This window comes from Narcine bancroftii, chromosome 7 (assembly GCF_036971445.1).
Source record: "Narcine bancroftii isolate sNarBan1 chromosome 7, sNarBan1.hap1, whole genome shotgun sequence".
Classification (NCBI taxonomy): domain Eukaryota; kingdom Metazoa; phylum Chordata; class Chondrichthyes; order Torpediniformes; family Narcinidae; genus Narcine; species Narcine bancroftii.
The window spans coordinates 29635975-29651974 of record NC_091475.1 but is presented as its reverse complement, the minus strand read 5'-3'; the positions used below and the strand labels follow the sequence as shown (position 1 = coordinate 29651974).

The 16000-nt window shown below is 40.0% G+C and overlaps 1 protein-coding gene across 7 annotated transcripts in view; it reads right to left on the bottom strand.

The window, feature by feature from the left end:
* The window catches only part of caska (calcium/calmodulin-dependent serine protein kinase a), a 309385-nt gene that overhangs the window by 221552 nt on the left and 71833 nt on the right, over positions 1-16000 (bottom strand). For 6 of the 7 annotated variants that reach the window (XM_069889306.1, XM_069889307.1, XM_069889308.1 and 3 more), the window contains 2 exons: positions 7584-7689; positions 6884-6961 (listed from right to left, as the gene is read on the bottom strand). In XM_069889306.1, the coding sequence (XP_069745407.1) occupies positions 6884-6961; positions 7584-7689 (184 nt within the window). Of the gene's footprint in view, positions 1-4821; positions 5005-6883; positions 6962-7583; positions 7690-16000 lie in introns of those variants that run through there. The other variant, XM_069889312.1, reaches the window with a different exon arrangement.

Genomic DNA, 16000 nt, shown 5'->3' with positions numbered 1-16000 from the left:
TTAAAAAAAATTTCCCAACCTCCTTGCTGTGGTTCTCTAAGCTCTCTTAAATATATATATATTTTTTTAAATACAAAAATTGTTCTTCCACAATAGATGTCACGAAGTGAAAAAGCTTATTCCATAGACAGTAATTCTAGATAAGCTGAAAGCTTTGATTCATAGTCATTAAAAATTACGATCACAAAAATTACTACAGTACGTTTCCCCATATCTGAAAAGCTTGGGACCGGATGTTTTTCAATTAACTGGATTTTTCAAATAACCTAATAATATCTTTAAGCAGCCCTGTAGCATCAGCAGAATACTTGTATCAGTGGTTAAACAACAAAAAAAACAACAGAAGGCTTTTCAAGCATGAAATTATGTTTAATTCTTATCTAAAAATGCAATTTATGCTTACAAAATAAGACAAGTGCAGCAACAAACACTAGAAATTCTCATCAACAGTTTTTTCAAATGTTTCCTCCATTAACAATGGATTTTGTCTTAGCAGTCTGTCTTTGATTTTATACACTGACATGATTTCTTGTTCTATTATGAATGCACGCTGCTCTAGTGCCTCAATAAGCCAATCACAGATTTTCACCATGTCGACTATAGGCACTTTTTCTGCAGTGTCAACTAAGGCATTTTCTGGAGCAACTGAGAAGGCAGCAAGCTGAGAAGAGTGCAATGCACATACTCCAGGATGAGAAGGGTAGTAGCGCCAAGAGGGTTAGAGTTGGTGCCAAGCAGAAAGGAAAGACTGGGGTAGGGTGGGAGGGGGAAATATGCAAATATGTTATTTGTTTGGTTATTTCTTATTTTCTGTTTTAGTTTCCCAGAACTTATTTTGTACACAGCCAGCAGAACCAAAAAGAGCATCATGGACCTTGTGAAAGGTAAATGTTTCGAGAGAGAGGTAAAGGGAAGGAATCAGAGAAAAGAGCACTGGGACAATGGATAAAACAATTAAATTTTTTTAAGTTTTAATGTTAATCGCTTAAATGAGATGGTGAAGAGGAAGAAAGTCTTGGTACAGGTTAAAAAAATGCAGGTGGATGTGGCCTTTTTGCAGGAGACCCACCTTATGAGTGGTGAACATCAAAAACTGAAAAGGGGTTGGGTAGGACAAGCGATAGCATGCTCCTTTTAGCTCCAAGGCCGGGGGGGTTGCTGTCTTAATGAGGAAAAATGTCCCAGTAAGGGTGGAAGACAAGGTCATAGACCCAGCACGAAGATTCGTAACGATGCACTGTCAAATATATTCTGAATCCTGGACTCTAATGAATATTTTCCATCCACAATTTTGATGATGAAATAGTTATACAACATGTCTTTTTGCAACTGACAGAAGGGTGGGAAAATGTCTTATCTGAGGGGATTTTAATTTCTGCCTGGATCCTGTAATGAATAAATCAGCCACGAAAGTGACAAGAGCCAGGGCAGCAAAAGGAGCCCTAGCCCTCATAAAAGAGTTAAATCTGGTGGATACTTGGAAACGATGGCATCTGAGAGAGAGGGACTATTCCTTCTACTCAAAATACTAAATTTGACTTGTTTCTTGCCTCGGCCCAGCTAGAGGGCAGAATTATAGAAACTGAATACAGATTATTAGCCTTTGACCTTAACTATTATCATGCCAGATAAACAAACTACAGCGCATAGGTGGCTTCTTAATATGTTGATATTAAATAAAAAACAGAATTTTGTAGTTATTAGATCTCAAATAGAATTTTTGTGAGACAAACTGTACTTCTAAGGCCAACAAATTTCTGCAATGGGATAAATTAAAAGCTTATTTGAGAGGAATAAATTATTGGATTCACTAAAAGTATTAAAAAGAAAATATGAGGGAGCTCAATGAATTAGAACAAGAGTTAACTCAATTGGAAAAGGACTACAAAAAAAAGTCAAGCTTTGAGGAAATGCAGAACGTTAATAAATAAAAAGCTCAAGTTCAATACTCTGCAAACATACAAAATGGAAAAATCAATACTAAGATCCAAAAAAATTACAACAAACTGGGGGAGAGAGCCCATAAGGTACTGTCCTAGCAGTTGAGGGCAGAGAAAACCACAAGAAAAATTAATGCAATCCAAATAGTGGAAGACAGAATTTCTTATAAGCCAGAAGAAATAAATGAAGTATTAGACAGTTTTATATGCAATTATATAAATCTGAGTCAATGGAGGATTTTGAAAAAATGGAGGAATTCCTGTCTAATTTCGAATTGTCAAATTTAGAGCCCGAGGAGGAGGAAAGATTAGACGCTCCCTTCTCCAAGGAAGGAATAGGAAAAGCATTGAGCTTGCTGGAAGCTAACAGATCTCTGGGGGAGGATGGCTTCCCTCCCTAGTTCGAAATAGAATTTAAAGACCTGCTGATATCACTGCCCCTGTACATGGTGGAGCAGGCGGGGAAGACCCATACTCTCCTGGAATCTTTTTTCCAATGGCAATAATTAGAAGTAATTCCTAAAAAGTATAAGGATCCACTGAAGCCATCCTCCTATCTCACTTTTGAACACGGATTATAAAATAATAGCCAAAGATCTAGTAAACAGACTGGCTCGATATTTACCAAAGTTAATAAATCCAGATCAGATGGGGTTTGTGCAGAAAAGGCAATGGGCAGATAATATAAGCAGGCTACTTTATACAATATATTTGGCACAGGTATGGGAAGATCCAAATATAGCCATGACATTAGATGTGGAGAAAGCTTTGATACTCTGGAGTGGGATTTCTTGCGAAAAGTGCTGGAAAAATTTGGGCTGGGACAATCATTTATAAAATGGGTCAAGGTGTTATACCATAAACCCAGGGCCAAAATTGACACTAACGGGCAAATATCTCCGTGCTTCCCACTGACCAGATCTAGTAGAGAGGGTTGTCCGCTATCTTCGGATCTATTCATATGGCTATTGAACCATTGGTGGAAGCCATTCACTGGGATCCAGGCATCAAAGGATTTAGAGTGGGTAAGGAAGCACATAAAATTAATTTGTGGACAATGTGTTGATATATTTGACAGAACCGGAAGGGTCATTGACCAGGTTACAGGCTTGAAGACTATGGTAAAATCTCAGGATACAAAATTAATTACAATAAGAGTGGGGAAAAAAAGGGATTATGAGGAATATCAACTAGAGAGCAAATTTAAGTGGCTACAAAAGGGAATTAAGTATCTGGGTATAAGTATAGATAAAAATTTAAAAAATCTATACAAACTGAATCATCTCCCCCTACTTGGAAAGATTGAGGAGCACCTGCACAGATGGACACACCTGCCTATAACATTGATAGGCAGGGTTAACTGCATCAAAATGAACTTGATGCGAGGCTGCAATACCTCTTTCAATCTTTGCCATGCCGCTGCCCCAGAGTTTCTTTAAGACACTTTCTCTGGAATAATAAAGTAGCTAGTGTCTCCATTGAGAAACTGACTTGGGATTATGATCTGGGAGGAATGAGGCTCCTGGACTTTTAAAATAAATACTATTGGGCAGCCCAGTCGAGGTTTATTGCTTCATTCTTTGAGGGATACAGTATACCCTCCCTGGGCAAATATTGGTCTGCACACAATAGGGGAGAAGATAGCAGGAGAAATGATAGATAAATGGGATACTAAATCAATAATCAAAAAAACTGACAATCCTATACTAAAGCATATAATTCAAATATGACAAAAAAAAAATCAGATTATTGGGTCAAAAGTAAGGTTGTCCCCCAAAAACACACCGAACCCAGAATAAATTAATTCCTATGACTATGGGAAATAAGATCCTGGCCAAAAGGAAATCAGATGTATTGAGGACTGTTTATGAGAAGGTGAAGCTCAGATCTTTCGAGCAATTAAAAAAAATCAAATCTGACTTATCAAAAAAGACCACCTTCAGCTATTTTCACTTAAGATCCTTTTTAAAAGGTACAAATTAGCCCCATCTATGGTCCTGCCATTGTGTAGTGACACGGAGGCTCTAATTCAAAAGGGGATCACGCACAAATTCATCTTGGTTATCTATCTCCTGTTCCAAAGTGAGAACCCGAAACTGGGTCTCCATAAATCTAGACAAAGATGGGAGTCAGATTTAGGAACAACAATTCCTTAACTTCTGTCAGGACAGCATGACAGCAGTCATTAATGCCATATACAGGCTGGCACAATACAACGTTTTGCACCAGCTATACCTTACGCCGCAGAAATCAGAATTGTAGAGACAGGAAACTTTGTGCATTCAACCTGGCAATGCGCCAAGGTGTGACCCTTTTGTGTAGAATTAGGGGACATTTTGTAAAAAAAATTACAGGGGTAGAGTACCCACAGGATCCAGCACTGTTCCTGCTGGGGGACATTATGAATCCAAGTCCGAGGATGTCCAAACACCAAATTCAATTTGTAAGCGTTGCCTTGGCGGTGGCCAGGAAATGCATAAAGATTACCTGGAAATCTGACTCTCAGCAAAGCTGAGAACATGGAAAATGGAAATGTGGAGCTGTAAAGGGGGAGGTTTGAACCCCTATAATGTTTGTAAAGTACAAGTCTGTAAAACTATAAATAAAATTTTGAAGATAAACAAAGGCTTCTTCATCACGCTCATCTTGATGCAGAACAATTTCACTATTGAACAACTGGATGTTAAATTCTTCTTCAAGATCCTCCTCTTCTAAATTGTTTGTTAAACCAATCAGAAAAGATATCCCTGGTAACCCATGCCTTTCTGTTTGCATAAAATGACTGGTAAGAAATTGACTCTTTTAAAACAATGAGGACACAGCAAGCTTACTCTAATGCTGTGCCATCTGCATTTACACATCCTAGCACAGTTATTCTGACCTTAGCATCCTTAATTCCTGTCTCATTAGCTATAGCCAGTGTTCTTCTGGGGCAATAACACCAAAACATTGATGTTTCATCAGCATTATAGACTTGTTCTGGTGTCAGCTGCTGGGACCGGACAGTGGTGTACATACGAAATGTCTAACTGATGGGTATGAAATTGGAACAACCACAATCTATGACCTGAAAAAACAGAGGATAAACTATTAAAGCTCTATTTTGAAAGTGATGAACAGAAGTTAATAAAAGATAGAAAAACACTGCAAATCATAAAGTGTGTCAAGTTAAAAGCTGGGAAATTTATAATTTCTTCCTTTTGTTAAAAAGATATGCCAGCTGACATTTCTTGTGCTACTTTTTGCATCAGAACTCTTCAAAATGCAGCATTTAAATTGCAATGCCAGTTTCAGAAATATTGCACATTTTAAATGATAAACCAGTGTAATAGACAATTATATGGAATTAGTGGCCTGAGCTGACATTCACTTTTACCTCGAGAAAAATTACAATTTAAGAAAAAAAAATTACTTTTCATCCACCAACTAGAATAACGATGATTATTCTCAATTTCAGATAAATTATAATTTTGCAGTTAAATGATAAAACAAAAAAATTAAGTTTTGTGAAAAGTTATTATTAATTTTTTTCTAGGCTTCACTAATAATTTTTGAATGCTACTATTTTTGACATATAATAATTAAACCAGAGGCATGGTTTACCTCCAAGTGTCCTACATAATTCCACCCCAAACAGTTCTCTGGGCAGCCCTTGCTCTGTGCCCACACTCTCCCTCAGTTCATCCCAAACACAGTGATAGCAATTAAAGCAAGAGGCATTCATCAAATTGTGATCAATAAGCAGCTCTACTTGCTTGTTTGGGCATAATGGGGAAGCAAAGGAATTATATTGACAAGTGCTTTTGCTCTGCTTATTTTCACCTTCTACAGATTTGAGAGTACAAAATACAAAAAGTTAAGCACTCCTCAATGATCCCTTATCTATCTCCACCTTTATTGAAAAGTTAATATATAGTTGAATATTCTCAAGAGGTATTAAATAGCTAGTTAATTTGTTCTCAAGCCATTTTGGAGGAATCACTTCCTCCCTTCAAGCTCTCTAGTGATTAATAATTCTTTCTAGAGACTTGATTTAAAATAGCTAAAAAAAATTGAGACTCGTAAATGTTTTCTAAAGAGATAAGACCATGCTTCAATATTTATTCTTTGTATCCAAGCAAATCAGAATCTTTCCAGGAGCACCAAGTACAACATATTGAGATTAAACTTCTGATACTTGTGAATCGTATCATGCAAAATAATTCTAAAAATGTTTCAGAATTAAAGAACATTAAACTCTAATTTTAGATTTCCAATACAAAATTCCTAGGGAAAAATGAGGATCAAACACAGAAGCCAAAATTTCAGTGAAAATTCCACTGCACGTGATTATCTTCAAATGTTATTGAAGTTTTGTATATTTAGAAAAAAGTCTAATTGAGATTTAAGTTTTCACAACTTGTTTAGCAAGGAAAAAGCGATGGGTATACAGTAATTGATATTGGTTATATCCTCATACATGTTGAATGGCATATTGAGCTGACAGAAGCTGCTATAAAAGTTGCATCTTTATTGGAACAAATGCACACACTGAATTCTGTAGAACACCAGTTGACAACAAAAGTTAAGTTATTCAATGCCTTAGATCCTGATGCCAATTCTGAGGCAACTTACAGGAATTTCATTAAATTAAAATCATGAATTTTCCTTCATTCAATCCATTCCTTTTGTGATTTATGTATTAATTTGTAGAGAATTCCTCTTCCACAATGAGCAGCAAATCCTAGGCTGCATTATTTATATACATGTGAAAAAATATTGGTGTTTACTGTGGCAGAGAAAAGCCACTCTTTAAAAAATGGGCAAGGAAATAGGTATTAAAAACAGGAATCTTTTCTTTAGTTGCACAGCACATTACTGCACCAACATATTTTAGTGACATCAAATCTATTCAACACTGGCCTCCAACCATACAAATTGAAATTTAATGATAACGTACATACCTGGCAACAGCTTCACTGTAAACAAAACCTGCATCTGCTCTTTTCACAATTTCAAAGCACAGGTCTGCACCATCCATACTATAATAAAATAAAGCAAAATTTAATAGCATATTTAAAAACTACCAAACTTAAGCAAGCTTTCAACACGAGTACATAATTACATTTTTCATATCATCTAGTTTGCAGATTTAAATAAATATTTTGTGCATCTATGTACAATCATTTTTAATTGCTTTTTTTGAGACCATCGCATACATAGCAACACACAAAATGGTACAGGAACTTAGTATCCACAGAAGGTATAAAAGTTCCCTCTCATAACTCTATAGCAGAGTGAGTGGAGAGCACCAAGTTCCTTGGAGTTCACTTTAACGAGTGACCTATGGTGGACACTCAACATCTCCTCACTTATCAGAAAGGCAAATGTACTTCCTGAGAAAGGTGAAGCAGGAAAGGCTATGAGTCTCCATGATGTCAACCTTCTATAAGAGCTCTATCGAGCCTTGCCAACAACCTCAAAATCTTGTAAATTAATTAAAATAGCATTTTTAGCATCAAGACATTCCTTAGTGCGATTGCAATCACACTTCACATTTATGTGCTCAAGTTGAGAGCGAGTGTCAATTCTCAATCCTTCAAGGTTGCTGATTTGGCTGCTTTTTAACCATAAAAAATAAGAGTGAGAAAACAAACTACTTACAATTCAAAGACCATATACAGCATTCCATCAGAGCTGTACGTTTCCAGTAGTTCTACAATGTGAGGATGTTTCAGCATGTGGCAGATACTGGCTTCCCTCTTTAAATCTGAGAAAAGGAAAACATTACCCGAGTTATTAATTTACAATTTCATGGTTGAATTGCCCAATCATGTTGAAACAATAGGATTGTTCTTTAGAAAAGTTTGCAATATTCTGGCTGTCCAAATAATATAAATCTATAAACTGCAAATGCTCCCATGTACTGAATATATAAAGTGCACCTGTGCTTAATTCAAATGCCTTGCATACAGCTTTCACTTAAGACTAATCAACCTGATCTCTCAAGATCGTTCCATTGGAAGACTTGAAACTACCTTCAAGTGGGAAAACAAGATAATTAAGGATTTAAATTTAATTTTTAATTTAAAAAAAATTAAGTTTAGACATACAGAACTGTAACAGGCCATTTTGGCACACGAGTCTGTGCTGTCCAATTTACACCCAATTAACCTACACCACCAGTATGTTTTAAACAGTGGGATGAAACTGGAGCCCCTAGGGAAAACCCCTGTCAACACAGGGAGAACATAAACTTCTAACAGACAGAACAGGATTTGAACTCTGGTCCCAATCACTGGCACTGTAAAGGCATTGTACTAACCAATATGCAAACCATGCTGCCCCTATGCAAACCGTGCAACCCCTGATCAATCTTTACAAGCCTGCTTTCAGAATGCAATAAGATTAACAAAGTTAAGTTTTCTAATTCTTGCACAGCTATGTTCATTCACCAAAACCTCAAAAAACCCAGACCAATTAGCTCAAAATAATCTATGGCTAATAAATAATGGTGATGCTCACATTTTGAACTAAATGAGTTCAATCTGGCAGTAGTTTGGTAATATTTCTGTAAGATATTCATTGTTGTTTGGCACCCAATTCATGATGAATGCCTTCAATGCTGTACCACAAGAAAGTGGTACATCTTCTCCACTGTAAACCTGCGATGACCCATGGTCAAGGTTCTTTTATCATTTCCACTGGTGGAGAATACATGTTTGGCATAGACTTATTTATAGGAGCTACCAGAATGATGACCTGTTATAGAAACAGTCTGTCTCTGGATTCCACTCAAGTTTTTTTTTGTAATAGCCTACACACCATGCCTCTCTCTCCTCAAATACATAGAAGTAAATGGGGGCAGTTGCTTATGGCTGGGAAATTGTTTCTCAGCCATCATAGTGTGCATACATCTGGTAGACCCATGCACAAGATCACAGGGCCAAATCCTCAGAAGACTTTCCAAAAGAAAGGTGATGTATTTAAAGGGAGAGACTTATTCAGTTGACTCTAGCACACAAGCACTCAAAGATTAGTAGTAAGCTGCAAGCTCATTCTCTTTACTGGGATAGTTCATTGCAGCTTTTATTTTATATATCCAATAATTGATCATGGCCTTGGATTTTTTTCCATTTGAATTAAAAAAAAATCAATTTATACTGTAGTATATTTCATAAAAGTCCACTCTTGGGCAAGGTGGATTTGATTCTGTTTGTAAGCAAATTTATTAACTGCACAGTGGTAGATTTAACTCCCTTTAGAACATTAAGACCCAAGATTTTCTCAGATGTTGTGTTGGTAGTGTCAGATTTTTTCCATAGCTTGCCTCCTTCCCCGCGGTCCTTCGCTTTATTTTGTTTTGAATCAAGGTAACATTATTATTCGTTCTATCAATGTGGTCAGCCTCTTGAGAGGGAGAGAGAATTTTCCTTAATCTCAGTTTTCTCATTTGAACTGTTAAATCTCTTGAAAATTAATAGGTTTGCAGATCCTACCTACACAGAACCTAACCTGACACACAATTCATGAGCATCATCTGCAGGAAAATGGACGGGTATGTTACAGCAAGTCGATGTTCTGCTACTGAGCCTTACTTGGAGAGCAGCTACAGAAAAGTCAGGTCCACCAGCTGGAAGTTGTCACCAGATTTTGGACTTCCTGTATACATGAAAGAGCCTGAACTTGTCCTTTTCCCAACGAACTAGGGTAATCTCTGACAGAGCCGTTGTCATACCCACGCTCCTGTTCGGCTCCGAATCATGGGTCCTCTACCGGCATCACCTACGGCTCCTAGAATGCTTCCACCAGCATTGTTTCCGCTCCATCCTCAACATCCATTGGAGTGCTTTCATCCCTAACGTCGAAATACTCGAGATGGCAGAGGTCGACAGCATCGAGTCCACGCTGCTGAAGATCCAGCTGCGCTGGGTGGGTCACGTCTCCAGAATGAAGGACCATCGCCTTCCCAAGATCGTGTTATATGGCGAGCTCTCCACTGGCCACCGTGACAGAGGTGCACCAAAGAAAAGGTGCAAGGACTGCCTAAAGAAATCTCTTGGTGCCTGCCACATTGACCACCGCCAGTGGGCTGATATCGCCTCAAACCGTGCATCTTGGCGCCTCACAGTTTGGCGGGCAGCAACCTCCTTTGAAGAAGACCGCAGAGCCCACCTCACTGACAAAAGGCAAAGGAGGAAAAACCCAACACCCAACCCCAACCAACCAATTTTCCCCTGCAGCCGCTGCAACCGTGTCTGCCTGTCCCGCATCGGACTTGTCAGCCACAAACGAGCCTGCAGCTGACGTGGACTTTTACCCCCTCCATAAATCTTCGTCCGCGAAGCCAAGCCAAAGAAAAGAAGGGTAATCTCTGTTCGTTAAATTTAATCAATGTGTCTGGAATTCAAGCACCTTCAGAATCAAAATCAGTTCATTAAAATCTTGTATAATTTTACACAGCTCCTTTCATATTTTATTATATCTGTATAATGATATGTTTAAACCTACAAAAGCATAGAATGCAGTTCAATTCAGATTTTAATCTGATCTGAGTGCTATGGTTTACAGTTATCCTTGTCTTCACGCAACTCCATTCCACTCAAAATATTACTATTTCAGATGCATCTCCTTTCTTTAGATACACTTGCAAAATATATCGAAGTGTTCTTATGCTGGATAGCAGTAAAGACCATTTGGTTATTCATTATTCATCTGCAGTCAGAAAGTCTCCTGATAAAAGAAGATGTATTTGGTCTGGTTTACTAGGTAGAAAAGTAGCAAATGGAATACAATCTTGAGAGGAACAAAGTAATGGATTTAGGAGATACTATAAAACTGGGCATAGATATATACAGGTACACGATCCTTTATCCAGACATCTAAAATCCGGAAAGCTCCAAAATCCGGTAAGTGGGGAGAGAGGTGGCCAACACTTAGGGGAGGCGGCCGAGGGACCGGCACTTGGGGGAGGCGGCCAAATGACTGGAAGAGGGTGGGGGTGGATATGGTAGCACAATTCAGGAGGGCTTTCCGAAATCCAAAAAAATCCAAAATTCAGAACACACTGTCCCCCAAGGGTTCCGGATAAAGGATCGTGTACCTGTACAATAAACAGGAAGATATTAAGTACTATGAAGTGAAAAATTAATTACTACAGCACCTCAAAGATTGCAGGACCAGTCAATAAAATGAGTATAAATAGCTTTCCTTTATTAGCAAGGTATACATTACAAGAATAGAGATTATGCTACAAATTATATACACCATGGTTATAGCAAAGTTTGAATCCTGCATGCAACTTTCATCGCATATTAAGGACAAGTTGCGATGAACTTGCCAGGTCTGAAAATTTTTAAACCTTCAGAAGAGGTTGAATAAGCTAAGGTTTTTATTCAAATATAAGCGGATGAGGGGAGATTTATTTCAAGTGGCTAGAATTATTATCGACTGATAGAGAAAAGACATATTTTACTTATTTTTTTTGCTGAGAATTTAAAATATAAATGGCATTTTATATTAGTTAAGTTTTCATGTTTAAAGATAATTAAAAGTCTTTTGTTTAAGTAACCATTTGTCGGTGAATATCTATTGCTTCTGGGTTTTGCGGCCCTCTGGGCTCGTAACAAGACTATTTCAGGACTATTAAATCTTCAGAAGAGGTTGAATAAGAGGGGAGATCAGTAAGAACACTTCCACCCACTGAGTAGTTGGGATTTAGAACTCACTATCTACAAGGCTGGAATCTCTCACTGTATTTGAAATGCACTTTATAGTCCTTCAGCAGTGAATTGCAAATTTATGGATCTAATATTGGAGCTCATATTAGATTAGCAAAACTCTTTTTGACTGGCATGGACATATTAGGCTTAATGGGTTCCTCCTGTTTCAAATATTCTATAGTTCTGTAACAGAAGAGGCTGCCACTTGCCCCATTGTGCACAATTATTCAGCTGATAGTGTTGAATAGTGTTGAGTGTTGAATAGACACCAGACTCGCCAAGGCAAATAGCGCCTTTGGAAGACTACACAAAAGAGTCTGGAAAAACAACCACCTGAAGAAACACACAAAGATCAGCGTGTACAGAGCCATTGTCATACCCACGCTCCTGTTCGGCTCCGAATCATGGGTCCTCTCCCAGCATCAACTACGGCTCCTAGAACGCTTCCATCAGCGCTGTCTCCGCTCCATCCTCAACATTCATTGGAATGACTTCATCACCAACATCAAAGTACTCGAGCTGGCAGAGTCCGCAAGCATCGAATCCATGCTGCTGAAGACCCAACTGCGCTGGGTGGGTCACGGCTCCAGAATGGAGGACCATCGCCTTCCCAAGATTGTGTTCTATGGCGAGCTCTCCACTGGCCACCGAGACAGAGGTGCACCAAAGAAGAGGTACAAGGACTGCTGAAAGAAATTTCTTGGTGCCTGCCACATTGACCACCGCCAGTGGGCTGATATCGCCTCCAACCGTGCATCTTGGTGCCTCACAGTTCAGTGGGCAGCAACCTCCTTTGAAGAAGAACGCAGAGCCCACCTCACTGACAAAAGACAAAGGAGGAAAAACCTAATACCCAACCCCAACCAACCAATTTTCCCTTGCAACCGCTGCAACCATGCCTGCCTGTCCTGCATCGGACTTGTCAGTCACCAACGAGCCTGCAGCAGACGTGGACATACCCCTCCATAAATCTTCGTCCGCGAAGCCAAGCCAAAGTGTTGAATGGCTATTTCCCCACAATCTTGCAAACATTTGTATTCAACAACTGAGAATTATTTTTTGAACCTTATTGTATCTGCTTCCACTGCCTTTTCATGTTCTTTCTTTGGCTTGGCTTCGCGGACGAAGATTTATGGAGGGGGTAAAAAGTCCACGTCAGCTGCAGGCTCGTTTGTGGCTGACCAGTCCGATGCGGGACAGGCAGACACGATTGCAGCGGTTGCAAGGGAAAATTGGTTGGTTGGGGTTGGGTGTTGGGTTTTTCCTCCTTTGCCTTTTGTCAGTGAGGTGGGCTCTGCGGTCTTCTTCAAAGGAGGCTGCTGCCCGCCAAACTGTGAGGCACCAAGATGCACGGTTTGAGGCGTTATCAGCCCACTGGCGGTGGTCAATGTGGCAGGCACCAAGAGATTTCTTTAGGCAGTCCTTGTACCTTTTCTTTGGTGCACCTCTGTCACGGTGGCCAGTGGAGAGCTCGCCATATAATACGATCTTGGGAAGGCGATGGTCCTCCATTCTGGAGACGTGACCCATCCAGCGCAGCTGGATCTTCAGCAGCGTGGACTCGATGCTGTCGACCTCTGCCATCTCGAGTACCTCGACGTTAGGGGTGTGAGCGCTCCAATGGATGTTGAGGATGGAGCGGAGACAACGCTGGTGGAAGCGTTCTAGGAGCCGTAGGTGGTGCCGGTAGAGGACCCATGATTCGGAGCCGAACAGGAGTGTGGGTATGACAACGGCTCTGTATACGCTTATCTTTGTGAGGTTTTTCAGTTGGTTGTTTTTCCAGACTCTTTTGTGTAGTCTTCCAAAGGCGCTATTTGCCTTGGCGAGTCTGTTGTCTATCTCATTGTCGATCCTTGCATCTGATGAAATGGTGCAGCCGAGATAGGTAAACTGGTTGACCGTTTTGAGTTTTGTGTGCCCGATGGAGATGTGGGGGGGCTGGTAGTCATGGTGGGGAGCTGGCTGATGGAGGACCTCAGTTTTCTTCAGGCTGACTTCCAGGCCAAACATTTTGGCAGTTTCCGCAAAGCAGGACGTCAAGCGCTGAAGAGCTGGCTCTGAATGGGCAACTAAAGCGGCATCATCTGCAAAGAGTAGTTCACGGACAAGTTTCTCTTGTGTCTTGGTGTGAGCTTGCAGGCGCCTCAGATTGAAGAGACTGCCATCCGTGCGGTACCGGATGTAAACAGCGTCTTCATTGTTGGGGTCTTTCATGGCTTGGTTCAGCATCATGCTGAAGAAGATTGAAAAGAGGGTTGGTGCGAGAACACAGCCTTGCTTCACGCCATTGTTAATGGAGAAGGGTTCAGAGAGCTCATTGCTGTATCTGACCCGACCTTGTTGGTTTTCGTGCAGTTGGATAATCATGTTGAGGAACTTTGGGGGACATCCGATGCGCTCTAGTATTTGCCAAAGCCCTTTCCTGCTCACGGTGTCGAAGGCTTTGGTGAGGTCAACAAAGGTGATGTAGAGTCCTTTGTTTTGTTCTCTGCACTTTTCTTGGAGCTGTCTGAGGGCAAAGACCATGTCAGTGGTTCCTCTGTTTGCGCGAAAGCCGCACTGTGATTCTGGGAGAATATTCTCAGCGACACTAGGTATTATTCTATTTAGTGGAATCCTAGCGAAGATTTTGCCTGCAATGGAGAGCAACGTGATTCCCCTGTAGTTTGAGCAGTCTGATTTCTCGCCTTTGTTTTTGTACAGGGTGATGATGGTGGCATCACGTAGTGCATTACAGATTATAACAATGTAGTGCATTACAGATTATAACAATTTACTCTTAAATAAAGATGTCCTCCTGGCACCCACCTGAATGTATTCAGGATTTAAAATGAAGGAATTTTTTTTTAAAGCAGAATTGTATTATCATTGGAAATCTATTTTTACCTGTTTAGAATATTAAAATCTGATACTGGCATATTTTTGAAGACAAAGACATAAAGGATAATGATACAATGGGAAAAGTGGACAGACCACAGATTTAACAGATGGTGAAAGAGCATTTTACCATCTCATAAGCAAAAGCAAATATCTCAATGACAATATTTTAAGACTGATTAGTGATTTTGAAAGTTTAATTGAGGATAAACAATATTATTCACTAGACAGTGAAACAAAAACCGTTAATGCAATGTAAACAAACAGACCAAGGCAACATGGTATGATTGATACCTTGATGAAGGGCTCAAGCCCAAAACGTTGGTTATGTATCACATTGACCATCGCCAGTGGGCTGATATCGCCTCAAACCGTGCATCTTGGCGCCTCACAGTTCGGCGGGCAGCAACCTCCTTTGAAGAAGACCGCAGAGCCCACCTCACTATCAAAAGACAAAGGAGGAAAAACCCAACACTCAACCCCAACCAACCAATTTTCCCTTGCAACCGCTGCAACCGTGTCTGCCTGTCCCGCATCGGACTTGTCAGCCACAAAAGAGCCTGCAGCTGATGTGGACATTACCCCTCCATAAATCTTCGTCCGCGAAGCCAAGCCAAAGAAGAAAAGAAAGAATAAAGTACACTGTTTGACCTGCTGAGTTTCTTCAGCACTGAATTTTTATTTCAACCATGTTAACAGCAGACTTTTGTGTTTTATGAAGGCAACTCTGTAGCACAGTTAATAGAGCTACTATCTCACAGCAACAGCTATGTGGATTTGCTCTGGTGCGACATAGAGTTTGCACAGTCTCCTGATGATAATTCTTCGAGTGCTCTGGTTTCCTCACACAATTCAAAGATGTGGGGACTGGTTGGTTCATTGGCCACCAAAGTGACGCTAGTGGTAAAACCTAATAGCAGCAGAGTTGATGGCAATGTAGAAAGAATACTTATAGCGATAAGCAAGGGAATACAATTTTGATGGGCTGAATGCTCTCCTATGTCATGTGAAAAATAAGGGAAAACAAACAAGCAGAGGTGGTGACAAAATGATAGAAGCTGCAGCTGAGGGTTGAACCAGCCTGTAACTAACCTTACTGGATAAATGCATCCAGCTGTGACAAGAAGAAATCCAGTGTTAACCATCTTGCCTGCCTCTTGCTCAGAGCATTTTTTTGAAGCAGGAAATTCTGTTGAGCACCATTCTCTCCATTGAGCTGGGCCATTAGCAGAAAATAGCTCCATTTCCTCCTCAGCTTATTTGAGTGAAAGCTTGGAATACATGAAAGAGATGCCCATTGATACAGCAGGATTCATTACCAAGTTTGTTACAGGCTGATTCAACCCTCAGCTGCAGCTTCTATTATTTTGTCACCTTCTCTTCTTGTTTGCTACTTCATACATGTTCTGCCATTCAAAAGATCAAGCAGCACCATTTTCCTGCATTATCCTCATACTCCTCAATTACCACAATATCCTG